General features: G+C 53.4%; 1 protein-coding gene across 4 annotated transcripts in view; it reads left to right on the forward strand.

Annotated features, from left to right (window-relative positions):
• EPHB2 (EPH receptor B2) overlaps window positions 1–12,048 on the forward strand; it is a 180,603-nt gene extending 168,555 nt beyond the window's left edge. For 2 of the 4 annotated variants that reach the window (XM_070404317.1, XM_070404318.1), the window contains exons 10-17: window positions 3,478–3,600; window positions 3,932–4,006; window positions 4,163–4,410; window positions 5,339–5,554; window positions 6,437–6,586; window positions 7,772–7,965; window positions 9,281–9,436; window positions 10,192–12,048. In XM_070404317.1, the coding sequence (XP_070260418.1) occupies window positions 3,478–3,600; window positions 3,932–4,006; window positions 4,163–4,410; window positions 5,339–5,554; window positions 6,437–6,586; window positions 7,772–7,965; window positions 9,281–9,436; window positions 10,192–10,300 (1,271 nt within the window). In that variant the 3' untranslated portion in view covers window positions 10,301–12,048. The remainder of the gene's footprint in view (window positions 1–3,477; window positions 3,601–3,931; window positions 4,007–4,162; window positions 4,411–5,338; window positions 5,555–6,436; window positions 6,587–7,771; window positions 7,966–9,280; window positions 9,437–10,191) is intronic. The other 2 variants (XM_070404319.1, XM_070404321.1) reach the window with 1 other exon arrangement.
• The last annotated feature ends 528 nt before the right edge of the window (window positions 12,049–12,576 follow it).

The raw sequence follows: 12,576 nt of genomic DNA on the forward strand, positions 1-12,576 counted from the left end.
GCATTCATGACCCCAAAGAGGTGGAGAGGGAAAAAGAGGGCACATCAATGAGTGATGCAGTTCTTCCATCAATAGCATTTAGTTAGCACCCTCCTTGCCAGGTCCTGGTGTAGCATGAACAACAGACACAGCCTCTGCGCCCTGGAGGAGCGGGGGTATGTTTCTGGGACCTCTGGGTAAATCATTCCTTTTTGCTGGCATGTTGAGGACCAAGGGACTGTCCATGGGGCTCATCATGAGGGCATGGAATGCCAGGTGAAGGCACTTGCCTCTGTCCTCCTGATCATCACTCTGGCCGAGACTTGGGGATGGCACCTGATTGGTTAGCAGCACCCAAGTAGGCTTTGAGCTCCTTCTGTGCTTCTCCTCAGCACCCTGAACTGACCCATTCCTGTCCTCCCTCCCAGCTGACCCAGCAGAAAGGGCTTCTCCCAGTTCTATTAGGAGGGAGGCTAAAAGCCAGCCCCCAAGACCCACAGGCCAATCAGAGTCCGAACAACAAAGGGAGCATCTCCAGGGAGCTTGTGTCCCTGCTCTTGGGGAAGGAGTCCTGGCTGAATACTCCAGGAGGAGGATGCAGGGACCAGATCTGGTTGGACTTCATCCAGGAGGCAGTGAGCATGGTAATTAAGAGGACTGGCCCTTGGCTCAAGCCTGACAGACCTGGGTTCAAATCCTGGCGGTGCCATCGGCTAGCTGTGTGGCCTTGGGCAGATGACTTGCCTCTCTGAGCTGCGGTTCCCACATGTGTGCAATGAGAATAATGATCTCTTCCTCAAGTTGTCGGGCAGAGGAGAGAGAGAATGCATATCAAGACCCTGGCACAGTGTCAGGCACAGACAAAGGCCTCAGTAAATAGCAACTGCTAGTCTTCTATCTCCATCATCTGGATTCCGCTCAGCTCTGACACTGAGTGTCTATTGTGTGCGCAGCTGTATGCAGTGCGCCAGGAAGGGAGTGAGAAAAGAGCACACGCCCACGCCCTCCTCCAGGCTCCCACAGGCTAGCATGGTGGTTCTTAACCTCTTTGGTGGGGAGGGTCTTAGGCTGAAAGTTTTGGATCCTATGGCCAGAGAAACAGAAGTTTGCATATGTGTGTATATAAAATTACGAGATAGGAAACGTCTACACTCAGGGATGGATTTTGGAGAACTTTTACTTTCAACAATATTTACTTCCAGAGTTTTCAGACTATAAGGAACATGCATTACTTTTCTAATTCAAAAAGGCAATAATAATAAATGCATTTTAAGAGGTTACTAGACTCCACCCCTGTCCCGCCCCAAAAGCCACCCTGGAACTGCCAAGTGGTTCACAGACTCAGATTAAGAAACCCTGACCTAAAGGGCTGGACAAATAATCCAAAATACGCTGAGTGGCCAGATTATTATGACCACCTGACGTTTGTAGGCAAATTAGCTATAACTTCCCACTGAAGTTGCTAGAGGGCCAGGTCATTATAAACGTCTGAATAGCACAACATACCTAAGTATCGCTGCTGATCAAGTTCATCCTATCATGTTGATGGCGTATCCCAATGGAGTGGCTTCTTCCAGTAAGACAGTGCGCCATGCCACGGTGCTCGTATTGTGCAGGGGTGGTTTCAAGAACATGAGGGAGCCAAACCGGTTTGGCTCAGTGGATAGAGCGTCGGCCTGCAGACTGAAAGGTCCCAGGTTCGAATCCGGTCAAGGGCATGTACCTTGGTTGCGGGCACATCCCCAGCGGGAGGAGTGCAGGAGACAGCTGGTCGATGTTTCTCTCTCATCGATGTTTCTAACTCTCTATCTCTCTCCCTTCCTCTCTGTAAAAAAATCAATAAAATATATTTTTTTTAAAAAGAACATGAGGGAGACTTTACCTTGCTTAGGTAGCCCCACAATCACCAGATCTCAATTCAATTGAGCATTTGTGGGACGAAGTTAAAAGAGCCATCAGGCAGCTGGTTCCACAACCATCAAATCTCACAGAACTGGACAGTGCTATTCATCAGGCATGGTATCAGATTCCTCGCATCACCTTTCCACGTCTCGTGAAGTCAATGCCAAGAAGAATCGCCACAGTATTGAAGGCAAAAGGCGGCCCAACGAAGTATTGATGGGGTGGTCATAATAATCTGGCCGGTCATAATAATCTGGCCACTCAGTGTAAAGCTCATGTGTTAGAGCAGCGGTTATCAAACTTTTCTGTAAAGGGCCAGATAGTAAATACTTTAGGCTTTCGAGCCATATAGTCTCTATTTTAGCTACTCAACTCAGCCACTGTGGCGTGAAAGCAACCACAGGCAAAAGGAATGTGTGTGGCTGCGTTCCAATAAAACTTTATTTATAAAACCTTATTACAAAACAGATAGTGGGCCAATTTTCCAATCCCTATTTAGAGGTCTCACCTCCTGGATTCCTGGAATGTCTGAAACAGAGGCTGGGAGTGGTCAACTAACATGTCCAAGGTCACACTAGCTGTGCAGGGTTGATGACCCACTCATCAACCAACCAAGTCTTACTCATGACCCAGGGACTCCAGCTCCCAACTCCTACAGCTGCTACCAGAAAGTCACAGCTCCGGGAGCAGTGGGAGGATGTGGGCAGGGAGCTGGGGAAGCTAGGAGGAAGCCTGGGCTGAGAGAGGGCCAGATGGTCAGAGAAGCGGAAGACCAGTTATCTGGGAGGGGCAATGTGGGATGGATCATCTTTCCTTTTTTTTTTTCAAAGCTTTTGTGGACTCAGTGCTGGGGTCAGAATTAGGTCTTTGACATCCAAGTCACCTCCTTCCTTCCTCTGCATAAAAAAATAAAAATTCACATCAGATCAGGAATTTTGTCCATATCCTGCCTCATGCTGATCAACAGGGAATTTGAGATCCAGAAAGTTTTTAGACTTGGCCAGTGGGGGACCCCGGAGGTGGTCCCAGGAGCCATGGTGAGGCAGCCTCCAGGCTCTGGCGCTGTCTGGGAGGGCTGAGGCAGCCAGGGTCTCCTGAGGGGAGAGGAGGCTTGAATTGGCCTTTGAAAAATAGGGAGACCTCCTTAGCAGAAGCCCAAGAACACAGTCTATGGCCTGCTCTTTCTGTATTTTTGTTACAGTTCTCCCCTTTCCTTCTTGACTGCCTTCCTCCTGATTCTCTATCACAGGAGTGACAACCCTAACTATCCTTTCTTCCTTTTATGCCCACACGCATAACAGACATTGCTAATCAATCCTGACAGTCTTGCAGCAGCTCCAGGTAGTCAATTAGAGTTGGAACAAGAGCTAGAACCTATTTGCTATCCCTGCTGAGCAACCTGCTCCCCTCACCCTCTGCTCAGTGCCCATCTGCTCTCCGAGGCCCAGAGAGGTCAAGTGACCTGCAGGGGGTGGCCAAGGTCTTAGGGGAACCACATGGGAGTATACGTCCATCCATGGCTGGACTGGCTCTCCCCTTTCCATTTGTCCACATCCTGAATCTGGGCATTTGACCAAGCCTAGTCTTATCCCTCAGTGACCCCAGGCATGAAGATCTACATCGACCCGTTCACCTACGAGGACCCCAATGAGGCAGTGCGGGAGTTTGCCAAGGAAATCGACATCTCCTGTGTCAAAATTGAGCAGGTGATCGGAGCAGGTAGGTGGCTGGTGCCCTCCCAGGTACTGTGACTTCAACCATGTGTAACCACCCCAATGTGTACTCCTGAGACAGAGGGTAGGATGTGGGGCAGATCCCTCAGAGAACCTTCCAAGCCCTGAAGGCTCAGAATGCCCAATGGAAAAGTCCCTCAAAGGTCATCCAGTAAAACTACCTCATCGACAGATAAGGACACTGAGGCACGGGGCCGGCAAGGAATTTGTACATCACATCAGAGATTGAGCTAAGTCTGGAACCCAGTTCTCTGGACTCAGCCCAGTGCTTTGTCCTTCCCACCACTCATCCCATGTCCCACCCTCCATCTCCCCAGGTTCCCCTACATCCTCACACCATGCCATCCAAACACCATGGGACAGCCATGAAGAGTTTACTCTTACTCTCAAAGGTGGGCCCCCATATTCTACAAAGGGATTCTGTGTCCAAGAGGATGAGTAGAACATTGAGGAGGCCCCAGGAGTGGGGGGGGGAGGGTTACAGGGAGCAGGGAGGTGACACTTCCCCTGGCATGTGACATCTTGCCCCTCTTGGTGTGTCTGTCCAGGGGAGTTTGGTGAGGTGTGCAGTGGTCACCTGAAACTGCCAGGCAAGAGAGAGATCTTTGTAGCCATCAAGACGCTCAAGTCGGGCTATACTGAGAAGCAGCGCCGGGACTTCCTGAGCGAGGCCTCCATCATGGGCCAGTTCGACCACCCCAACGTCATTCACCTGGAGGGTGTTGTCACCAAGAGCACGCCCGTGATGATCATCACTGAGTTCATGGAGAATGGCTCCCTGGACTCCTTCCTCCGGGTAGGGGACCATGGGCGGGGCAGGAAAAGGAGTGGCAGACATAGCTTCATACCGTCAGAGCCTCAGAGGGTTTTGGAAAAGATCTAGCTCAGGAATGTCCTGTACATTTGCCACTTTCCATTCCCTTACCCACGGCCGACATCACTAATCAATCCCAGAAATCTCTCCAACCATACTCAAAAGCAAATCTCAGACTCAATCCAGGAAACCACAAGCAGTTGATCAGAGTTAGCAAACAACCTGAAATCGGTTGCCATCCATGCTCGTAGACAGCCTTCTCATTATGCACAAGGGAAAACTGAGGCTCAAGAGGTAGAGTTTGCCCAGGGTCATCCAGAGGGTCAAGGTGAAAGCCAGGACTGGAACCACGTCTTTAGACCCCTAGTCCAGAATTTTCACTGAATTTTGGATTCCTCCAGAGCACTACAGGCCAGGGGAGGAGTTCAGAGCACAGAGGGAAACTCCAGGCCCCCTAGGAGGGTGCAGTCAACCAGACAGACAGCCCTGACGAGGAGTCGGAAGTATGCCATTGGCCTAGCTGCCATTTAGCAGATATTTTTCAAGCACCTCATACGTGCCAGGCCCCTCCCATATACCCTCCTGTTTAACTCAGACAGCACTGGAAGGTGGCTGTCACTCATCCCCACTTAGCACACACATGAGGAAACTGGGACTCGGAGAGGTTAGGTCATTTGTCCGAGGTTGCACAGACAGCAAGGGGTAGAGCCAGGTTCAAACCAACCGTGTCTGCTGCACAGTCTCTTCTCTCCACCACCCTGAAAGTGGCCTCTCCTGGGCCTACGGTCCCCGAGCACCTGAAACGGAGCCTAGGCCGGGGGGTGGGGCCCTGCCTTCCCATTGTGAACGCGATCCAGAGACTGATTCAGACCCTCCCATTGACTTTGCGTTTTCTCCACTTCTCCTGCAGCAAAACGACGGGCAGTTCACAGTCATCCAGCTGGTGGGCATGCTGCGGGGCATCGCGGCGGGCATGAAGTACCTGGCGGACATGAACTACGTCCACCGCGACCTGGCCGCCCGCAACATCCTCGTCAACAGCAACCTGGTCTGCAAGGTGTCCGACTTCGGCCTCTCACGCTTTCTGGAGGATGACACCTCAGACCCCACCTACACCAGCGCCCTGGTAAGATGCGCAGGGAACAGTGGGGTCACGGTGCCAGGAAAGAGGGCATACACATCCGGCTCTCCCTGCAGTACGTTTTCACCTGCTCATGCCACGCACTGTGCTGGGCCCTGGAGATGGAGAGACGTAAACATGGTTCCTGCCCTCCTGAAGCTCACAGGCTGGTGAGGGACACATATGTACAGAGCAACATGGAGTGACGGGGCTGTGAGCCAGGACACCAGCTTGGGGAGGCAGAGGAAGGCTGGCTAGAGGGGGTGCTATCGGAGCTGGAGGCTGAAGGGCCAGTAAAAGTGAGTCAGATGCCATGTTCTCATGGTAAGATGATACTAGAATGCAGGCTGCGAGGTTCAAGTGGTGAGCAAGAGTTTGGGAAGTTAGGCAGGGCCAGATCTTGGAGATCCTGAATGCCCATGCTCACGACTCTCTCCTGAACGCAGTTTGGGTTGGTGAAGGGTTTTAACAGAAAGGAACAGGACACAGTCCCTGCCCTCGGAGAGCTCGGAGACAGTACAGTCGGAGCCAGGCAAATAGCAAATGACCGGAGTACTGCTGTGTATGGGAAGTGCCTCCTTGATGGAGAGATACAGGCACAGTTGTGGGATTCAACAGAGTGAGCAACAATTGGGACTTAAGGAAAGACTTTCAGAGGGACTTAAAGGATGAGAAGGAGGTTTCCAGAGGGGAGAGTGGGGAAAGCTACTGCCTGCAGAGGAATAGCATGTGCAAATGCCCCGAGATCTGAAGCCGTATGGTGAGTTTGGGAACAGGAAGATGCTTCCAATGACTGGTACGGCACAGGGCATATGGCGGGGCATGTTGAGAGCAGAGGCCAGACCGGTCAGCTTCCTACCCATCCACCCTCCTCGTTCTGCTCCACAGGGTGGGAAGATCCCCATCCGCTGGACAGCCCCAGAAGCCATCCAGTACCGGAAGTTCACCTCAGCCAGCGACGTGTGGAGCTATGGCATCGTCATGTGGGAAGTGATGTCGTACGGGGAGCGGCCCTACTGGGACATGACCAACCAGGACGTAAGTCTCCAGGAGAGAGCGTCTCTGTCCAGCCAGATGGGGAAGGGGAAGATCCACATTCCTGGCCTTTTGCTGATTTCCCAGAGAGTGGGAGCACCGCCTCTGAGATCCTGGGCAAGGGCAGCTCCCAGCCTGTAATGGCTGATTCACATGTCTGCACAGGACCCCAGACTCTCCAGGGGCTCAGGAGTAGGAAGGTCCATCATCTACAAATCAGCAAATCTCGAGGATGTATTCACCTTGTGGCCAGCCCTGAGTGAGACTGTCTGCCCCTCAAGTGTTTACTTTGGGGACAACCCAATTACTCTGGGCACCAGATGCAGTTATCGGGAACTCTTAGGACCAGGTGCTAAACTGGAGAAGGCAAATGTTGAGACAAGAGTAGTGTGGGCAGGATCAGGAAGTCTTCACGGGACAGGGGGACTCACACAGCAGTGGGACTTGCAGACGTGAGGGATTCCAGTGGAAAGGGCCTGTGCCAAGGCACAGAGGTGGGGTGGTGAGGGGTTGTGTTGGGAGCAGCGGAGAGAAAAGCTGGTTGGAAAGGCTGATGAGGTTCAATAATGGGGTGTTTGAAAGCCAACTCAAGGAATTCCTATTTGCAACAATGCAGACAGGAAGGACTTGAAGGAGCTGCCTGTGCGGGGAGGGTGACCCCGTCGAGCTGGGGAAGATGAGTCTGCCCCAGTGGCAGGACAGATTGGAGGCAGGTGTCTGAGTTCCATTCCCTGACAGAGGAGCCAGGTGGGAGCCATGGGAAGGGGTACAAGTCTGTGCTGTGAGGCCTGACAAGGAAGGTATCGCTCACCTGGAGCTGTAAATGGCACTGAAGTCAAGCGTGTGATCATGAGCCGGAAGGAGGAGTCCTCAGGCCATCAAAGCCAGGAGGGGCTACGAGATGGGAGAGAGGGTGGGTCCTGAGGCAGAGGCTATCTCAGGGTTCTGGATTTCCTAAGATTGGGGCGGGGGAGGCAAGCAAACAGCTGCCAGGTTAGACTGGGGCTATACCTGGTGGGAGCCCAGGTGAGGTCCATCCCTGGGTTGGACCTGGAAGGTTGCCTGGAAGAGGTGGAGGGCAACCAAATAGGTGTGTCCTGCAGTGCACTGGAGGAACGGTAGGCCAGGCCAGAGGGCAGATGCTCTTACCCACCCACCCAACCCACGCAGCCCCTCTGTTGTCCCCAGGTAATCAATGCCATAGAGCAGGACTACCGGCTGCCACCGCCCATGGACTGCCCAAGCGCCCTGCACCAGCTTATGCTGGACTGCTGGCAGAAGGACCGCAACCACCGGCCCAAGTTTGGTCAGATCGTCAACACGCTGGACAAGATGATCCGCAACCCCAACAGCCTCAAAGCCATGGCGCCCCTCTCTTCTGGGTATGGCCCTGCCCCTTCTCTATGGCTCCGCCCCAGTTGGCCCTTACCCTCTCCAAATATCCTCCCACCCTGGCTACCCTGCCTCAAGCAGATACTCTGCCTGAATTGGGATGGAGAAGGATAGTTTGTTGGGTATCTGCACTGCTTTGGGGTGCAGAGGAGTGCAGGACACAGTGGTGGGAGAGGAAGCACTTTTAAAGAATGGTCAGATAGGACGGTGTTTAAGAAAAGTTAGCAGAATCTTCGTTAGTAAATGGATTTACTCATCACTAAGTTTCCTCCCTAACTACCCTCACACTCAAACCTGTACTCTCTAACTTGTGTTTGCGTCCTCCTTGACACAGCCCCCCACACACACATACACACACAAACATGTGCACACATGCACAAGAACATAGTCCTACACATATGTATGAACATAGGCACAAGTGCTCATGCTTATGCTCTCCCTCTCGCGCACACAATTTCATACATGAAGATACCCATTCTCACACTCACACTTACATACATCCATAGGCACCTGAGCACACACACGTGCCTCCACAGTGGGCTCATCACACCTCTAGCCACCACAGCCTTGCCTGGGCGCTGTCACAGGCCCCACTCATGACCCTGCCCTCTCTGGGACTCTCAATCACACAGGGATGCTGAGGGGCAGGGGTCCAGTCAGGTGTCCTTGGGGTCCAGGGCTAGCTGTGTCAGAGACTCACACACCAAGTTCGTGTGGCCAACAGATCTTCGTGTTGGCCTCTACCTGTCGCTTCTCACCTTGACCTTGAGTCAACAGCTCCTGACTTTCCGGATACAAATACTGTGAGCTTTTAGCCTAATGAGCCAGCCAGGAAGTCCTTCCCATTAGTGCACCAGCTTTGTCTGGACTTTGGAGAGTCGGTCCACAATTTAGCTTCTTACAGCACAACCAGGGTGGACAAGGATGGAGAATGGCACTGGGGAGGAGGCAGGGGTCATCAGCAGTAAGTCCCGCTGCACTCCCTCCTGCTGAAGTAAGAAGTGTGACCCGCCTCACACATGGTCCAGCCTCTCAGCAGTCCCTGTAGAGGCTTCCCCAGACTTTCCAGGTGGCCCCCGCTGTGAGTCCTGCACACTTGCTTTCTCATATTCACACATCTATGTGTGCACATGTACGCGGGTTCAAACTCACAACTACCCACAGGGAGAGACGCACATACATGCACACTCACCTGTGTTCATGCTGACGGATACACACATGCAGGTACACCTGCAGCCCATCCGTACCCTGTCCCCTCTGCTAGCATGTGCCCTGACCATCTTCTGTTGCCCACCCCACCCGTAGCATCAACCTGCCACTGCTGGACCGCACGATCCCTGACTACACCAGCTTTAACACAGTGGATGAGTGGCTAGAGGCCATCAAGATGGGGCAGTACAAGGAGAGCTTCGCCAATGCTGGCTTCACCTCCTTCGATGTCGTGTCACAGATGATGATGGAGTAAGTGCCCAGCTGCCTCCACCCACCCTCCCAAGCGGGGGGCTCGGGAGAGTGGAAGATAGGCAGTGTCCCAGCAGGAATGTGGGGACCAAAGGGTGAGATGGCCAACTCTGGAGTCGCATTCTGATCGACACCCAGGTCCGCCTGCCACCCACTGGCTGTGTGACCTTGGGCAAATCACAGAAGCTCCCTCAGCCCCAGTTTTTCCTTCTGTGAACTGGGGGTTTGTAGGAGGAGCAACAGAGACATAGAGGGGGTGCCTAGTAAATGCAGATTCTTTTCCCAGAAGCAGAGCCGATGGCACCTAGATCCCTGACTCCCAGCACGTGCTCCTGCCACCTCATGTAGTCACTCACTTCAGCTCCAGATGCCCACCCCTCCTCCACACCCCTCATCCCTCCCCTTGCTCTCTCTCTCTTTTTTCTTTTCTTTTTTTAATAATTGTATTGACTTCAGAGAGAGGAAGGGAGAGGGAAAGAGAGAGAAAAACATTAATGATGAGAGAGAATCAGTGACTGGCCGCCTCCTGTACATCCCCCACTGGAGCTCAAGCCTGCAACCCGGACATGTGCTCTGACTGGGAATCGAACCATGACCTCCGGGCTCATAGGTCGACGCTCAACCACGGAGCCACGCCGGCTGGGCCCCCTGCTCTCTTTAGCAGGAAACCCTGGAGAAGCCCAGGCAGCTCTCTGCCTGACCCAAGGTCCCCTCCACCCCCACATTTCCCTAACACACGTGCTTTTCTCCCCAAGGGACATTCTCCGGGTTGGGGTCACCTTGGCTGGCCACCAGAAAAAAATCCTGAACAGTATCCAGGTGATGCGGGCACAGATGAACCAGATCCAGTCTGTGGAGGTTTGACGTTCACCTGCCTCGGCTCACCTCTTCCTCCAGGCCCTGCCCCCTCCACCCCACATGCTGGCCTCCCTGGCTCTCTGTCTACCGAAGGGTCAGCCACCTGCCAGGAGGCCACGGCAACAGGAAGAACCAAGCAGCCCGCCAGCCATGAGACGTCACCAAGAGCACGTGCAACTCAGATGATGGGAAAAAAGGGAACGGGGACAAAAGAAAACAGATCCTGGGAGGGGGCGGGAAATACAAGGACTATTTTTTAAAGAGGATTCTCATAAGGAAAGCGATCATTGTTCTTGGGGGAAAAGAAAAAGGGCTTGGGAGATTCATGCGACGGTCCAATTGGAGCTCAAAAGCAGTTTCTCTCCAACTCCCTCTGGGAAGGCGACCTGGCCGGAGCCAAGAAACACTTTCAGGAAAACAAATGTGAAAGGGAGAGACCAGGGTCACTCTTCTCTCCCGCCCCCAGGCTGCTCTTCCAGGCCTCGCTCAACAGCCACGTGCCAGGCGGACAGACGGGCAGCCACCTGGGAGCCACTCTGGGAATATCCATTCCTACTGCCACTGGGCAAACAGAAGAATCCTTCTGTCTTTGGAGAATATTTTAGAAACTCCAATGAAAAAGACGTGTTTCTCCGATTGGCCTATGGGGCTGAAAAGGGACTCTTGTCTTCCTGGGTCAGGGAGAACACAGGGACCCGGGAAGGTCAGCCGCCCTGAGGCTGCCACCCCCCAGGTCTGCAGCTCCACGTCCATTATCACGTGCACAGCCAGCCGCCCGGCCCACCGGGCGCCCACTCCCGACAGCCCCTACATGGAGGACTGGTGCTGCAGTGACCACCATCAGCTACAACTGCCACTGAGGACGGTTGTGCCTGCGTCTGGGTTTGTTTACAGCGATTCGTGGACTGGGGGGCATATTTTGGTCAGGGGTGAATTTGGTTTAGGGGTTTGTTTGTTGGTTGTTGTTTTGTTTTTTTTTAATGACAATGAAGTGACACTTTGACATTTCCTACCTTTTGAGGACTTTGATCCTTCTCCAGGAAGAAGGTGCTTTCAGCTTAATGACTTAGGCAATACACCAAGGGCGAGATTTTATATGCACATATCTGGATTTTTATATGGTTTTCACTGACACCCTTCCCTCCTCCGAATAGAGCTCCCACCTGCCGCCAGGCCTCACCAAAGCCGACTGCCACAGGGCCATCTGGGCCCCTCATAGACTGAGTGAGATTTGGGCAGAGCTGGGGGGCCAAGGTGAAGGAGCATCCCCTCCCCCAGGACTGTTCTTGAAAGCAACAGATCGAGCAGGAAGTAGGCCCGAGGCTGCAGCGCCAGAATTCTCTGCCCACTTGTCCACTCTCCTTCTGCCCCAATATATTCAGTGCTTTCCAGGCAAATAGGCCCCTTGGAGGTTCCTGAGTTGCCCTCACATGGCCAGTTCCCAGTTTCGCCTCTGGGAGCCCAAACCAAGCTGCATCAGGCCCGGACCCAGATCATTCACTGTGATATCCCAGCTTCCAGAGCATCACCCTCAGAGATGTGTGCAGGCATGCTCCTTTCCTCCTGGGAGAAAGCGTGTTGCTCCCCTACCCCCTTCCCTCCTCCAGACCTCTGCCCAGATCTGAAGGGTCTTGGCCATGGGAAAACCCATCAGCCAAGGGGTCTGGCCAGCCTCCCTCCTGTGAGCAAAGGCAGGCACCTGAGCGGACCAACCGGTTAGTGAATTGAATGGAAATAAACACTTTAGTTATAAACAGACCTCTGTTCTCTGTAAGTTCCAAGAGAGAGAGAGACCCTGGCACTCTTGGAACTTGTCTAGTGACTCATGATTCTCTTCCTCGCTCAGGGTTATAGAAGGCCCAGGGCTGAGAGAACACATGGAGGACGCCAAAGTCCATGTGGCCTTTCTGGCTCAGGCTTGTCAAAAGCACAGGCAAAGGAAGAAGTGACTTGGAAGGAACGCTTGCTGCCTCTGCAGGATGCATCAGGAGCAGGGGGTTGGCGGTGCACTCAGCTCAACCGGGCCAGGGGGCGGGGGTCTAGGTATTAGGTGAGCTGTGAGGTGGGACTGTGAGGGTCCCGGCGTACTCATGGACAACCCCCCTCCCCCCCCAGTCAAAGCCACAGGAATGATCACCTTTTCCTGGTCAACTAATCTCTGCGCAAATGGGCTCCTACTCACATAAACTCAGAATTCTTTGTGGAGGAGGAGGCAGGGACTCTAAAGGGGGGAGGTCAGGGATGCCTCATCTCAGGACCTTTCCCTTTGTCCATGGGAGACT

This window comes from Myotis yumanensis, unplaced genomic scaffold (assembly GCF_028538775.1).
Source record: "Myotis yumanensis isolate MYYU_CA2020_CCGP unplaced genomic scaffold, mMyoYum1.0.hap1 SCAF_2, whole genome shotgun sequence".
Lineage (NCBI taxonomy): Eukaryota > Metazoa > Chordata > Mammalia > Chiroptera > Vespertilionidae > Myotis > Myotis yumanensis.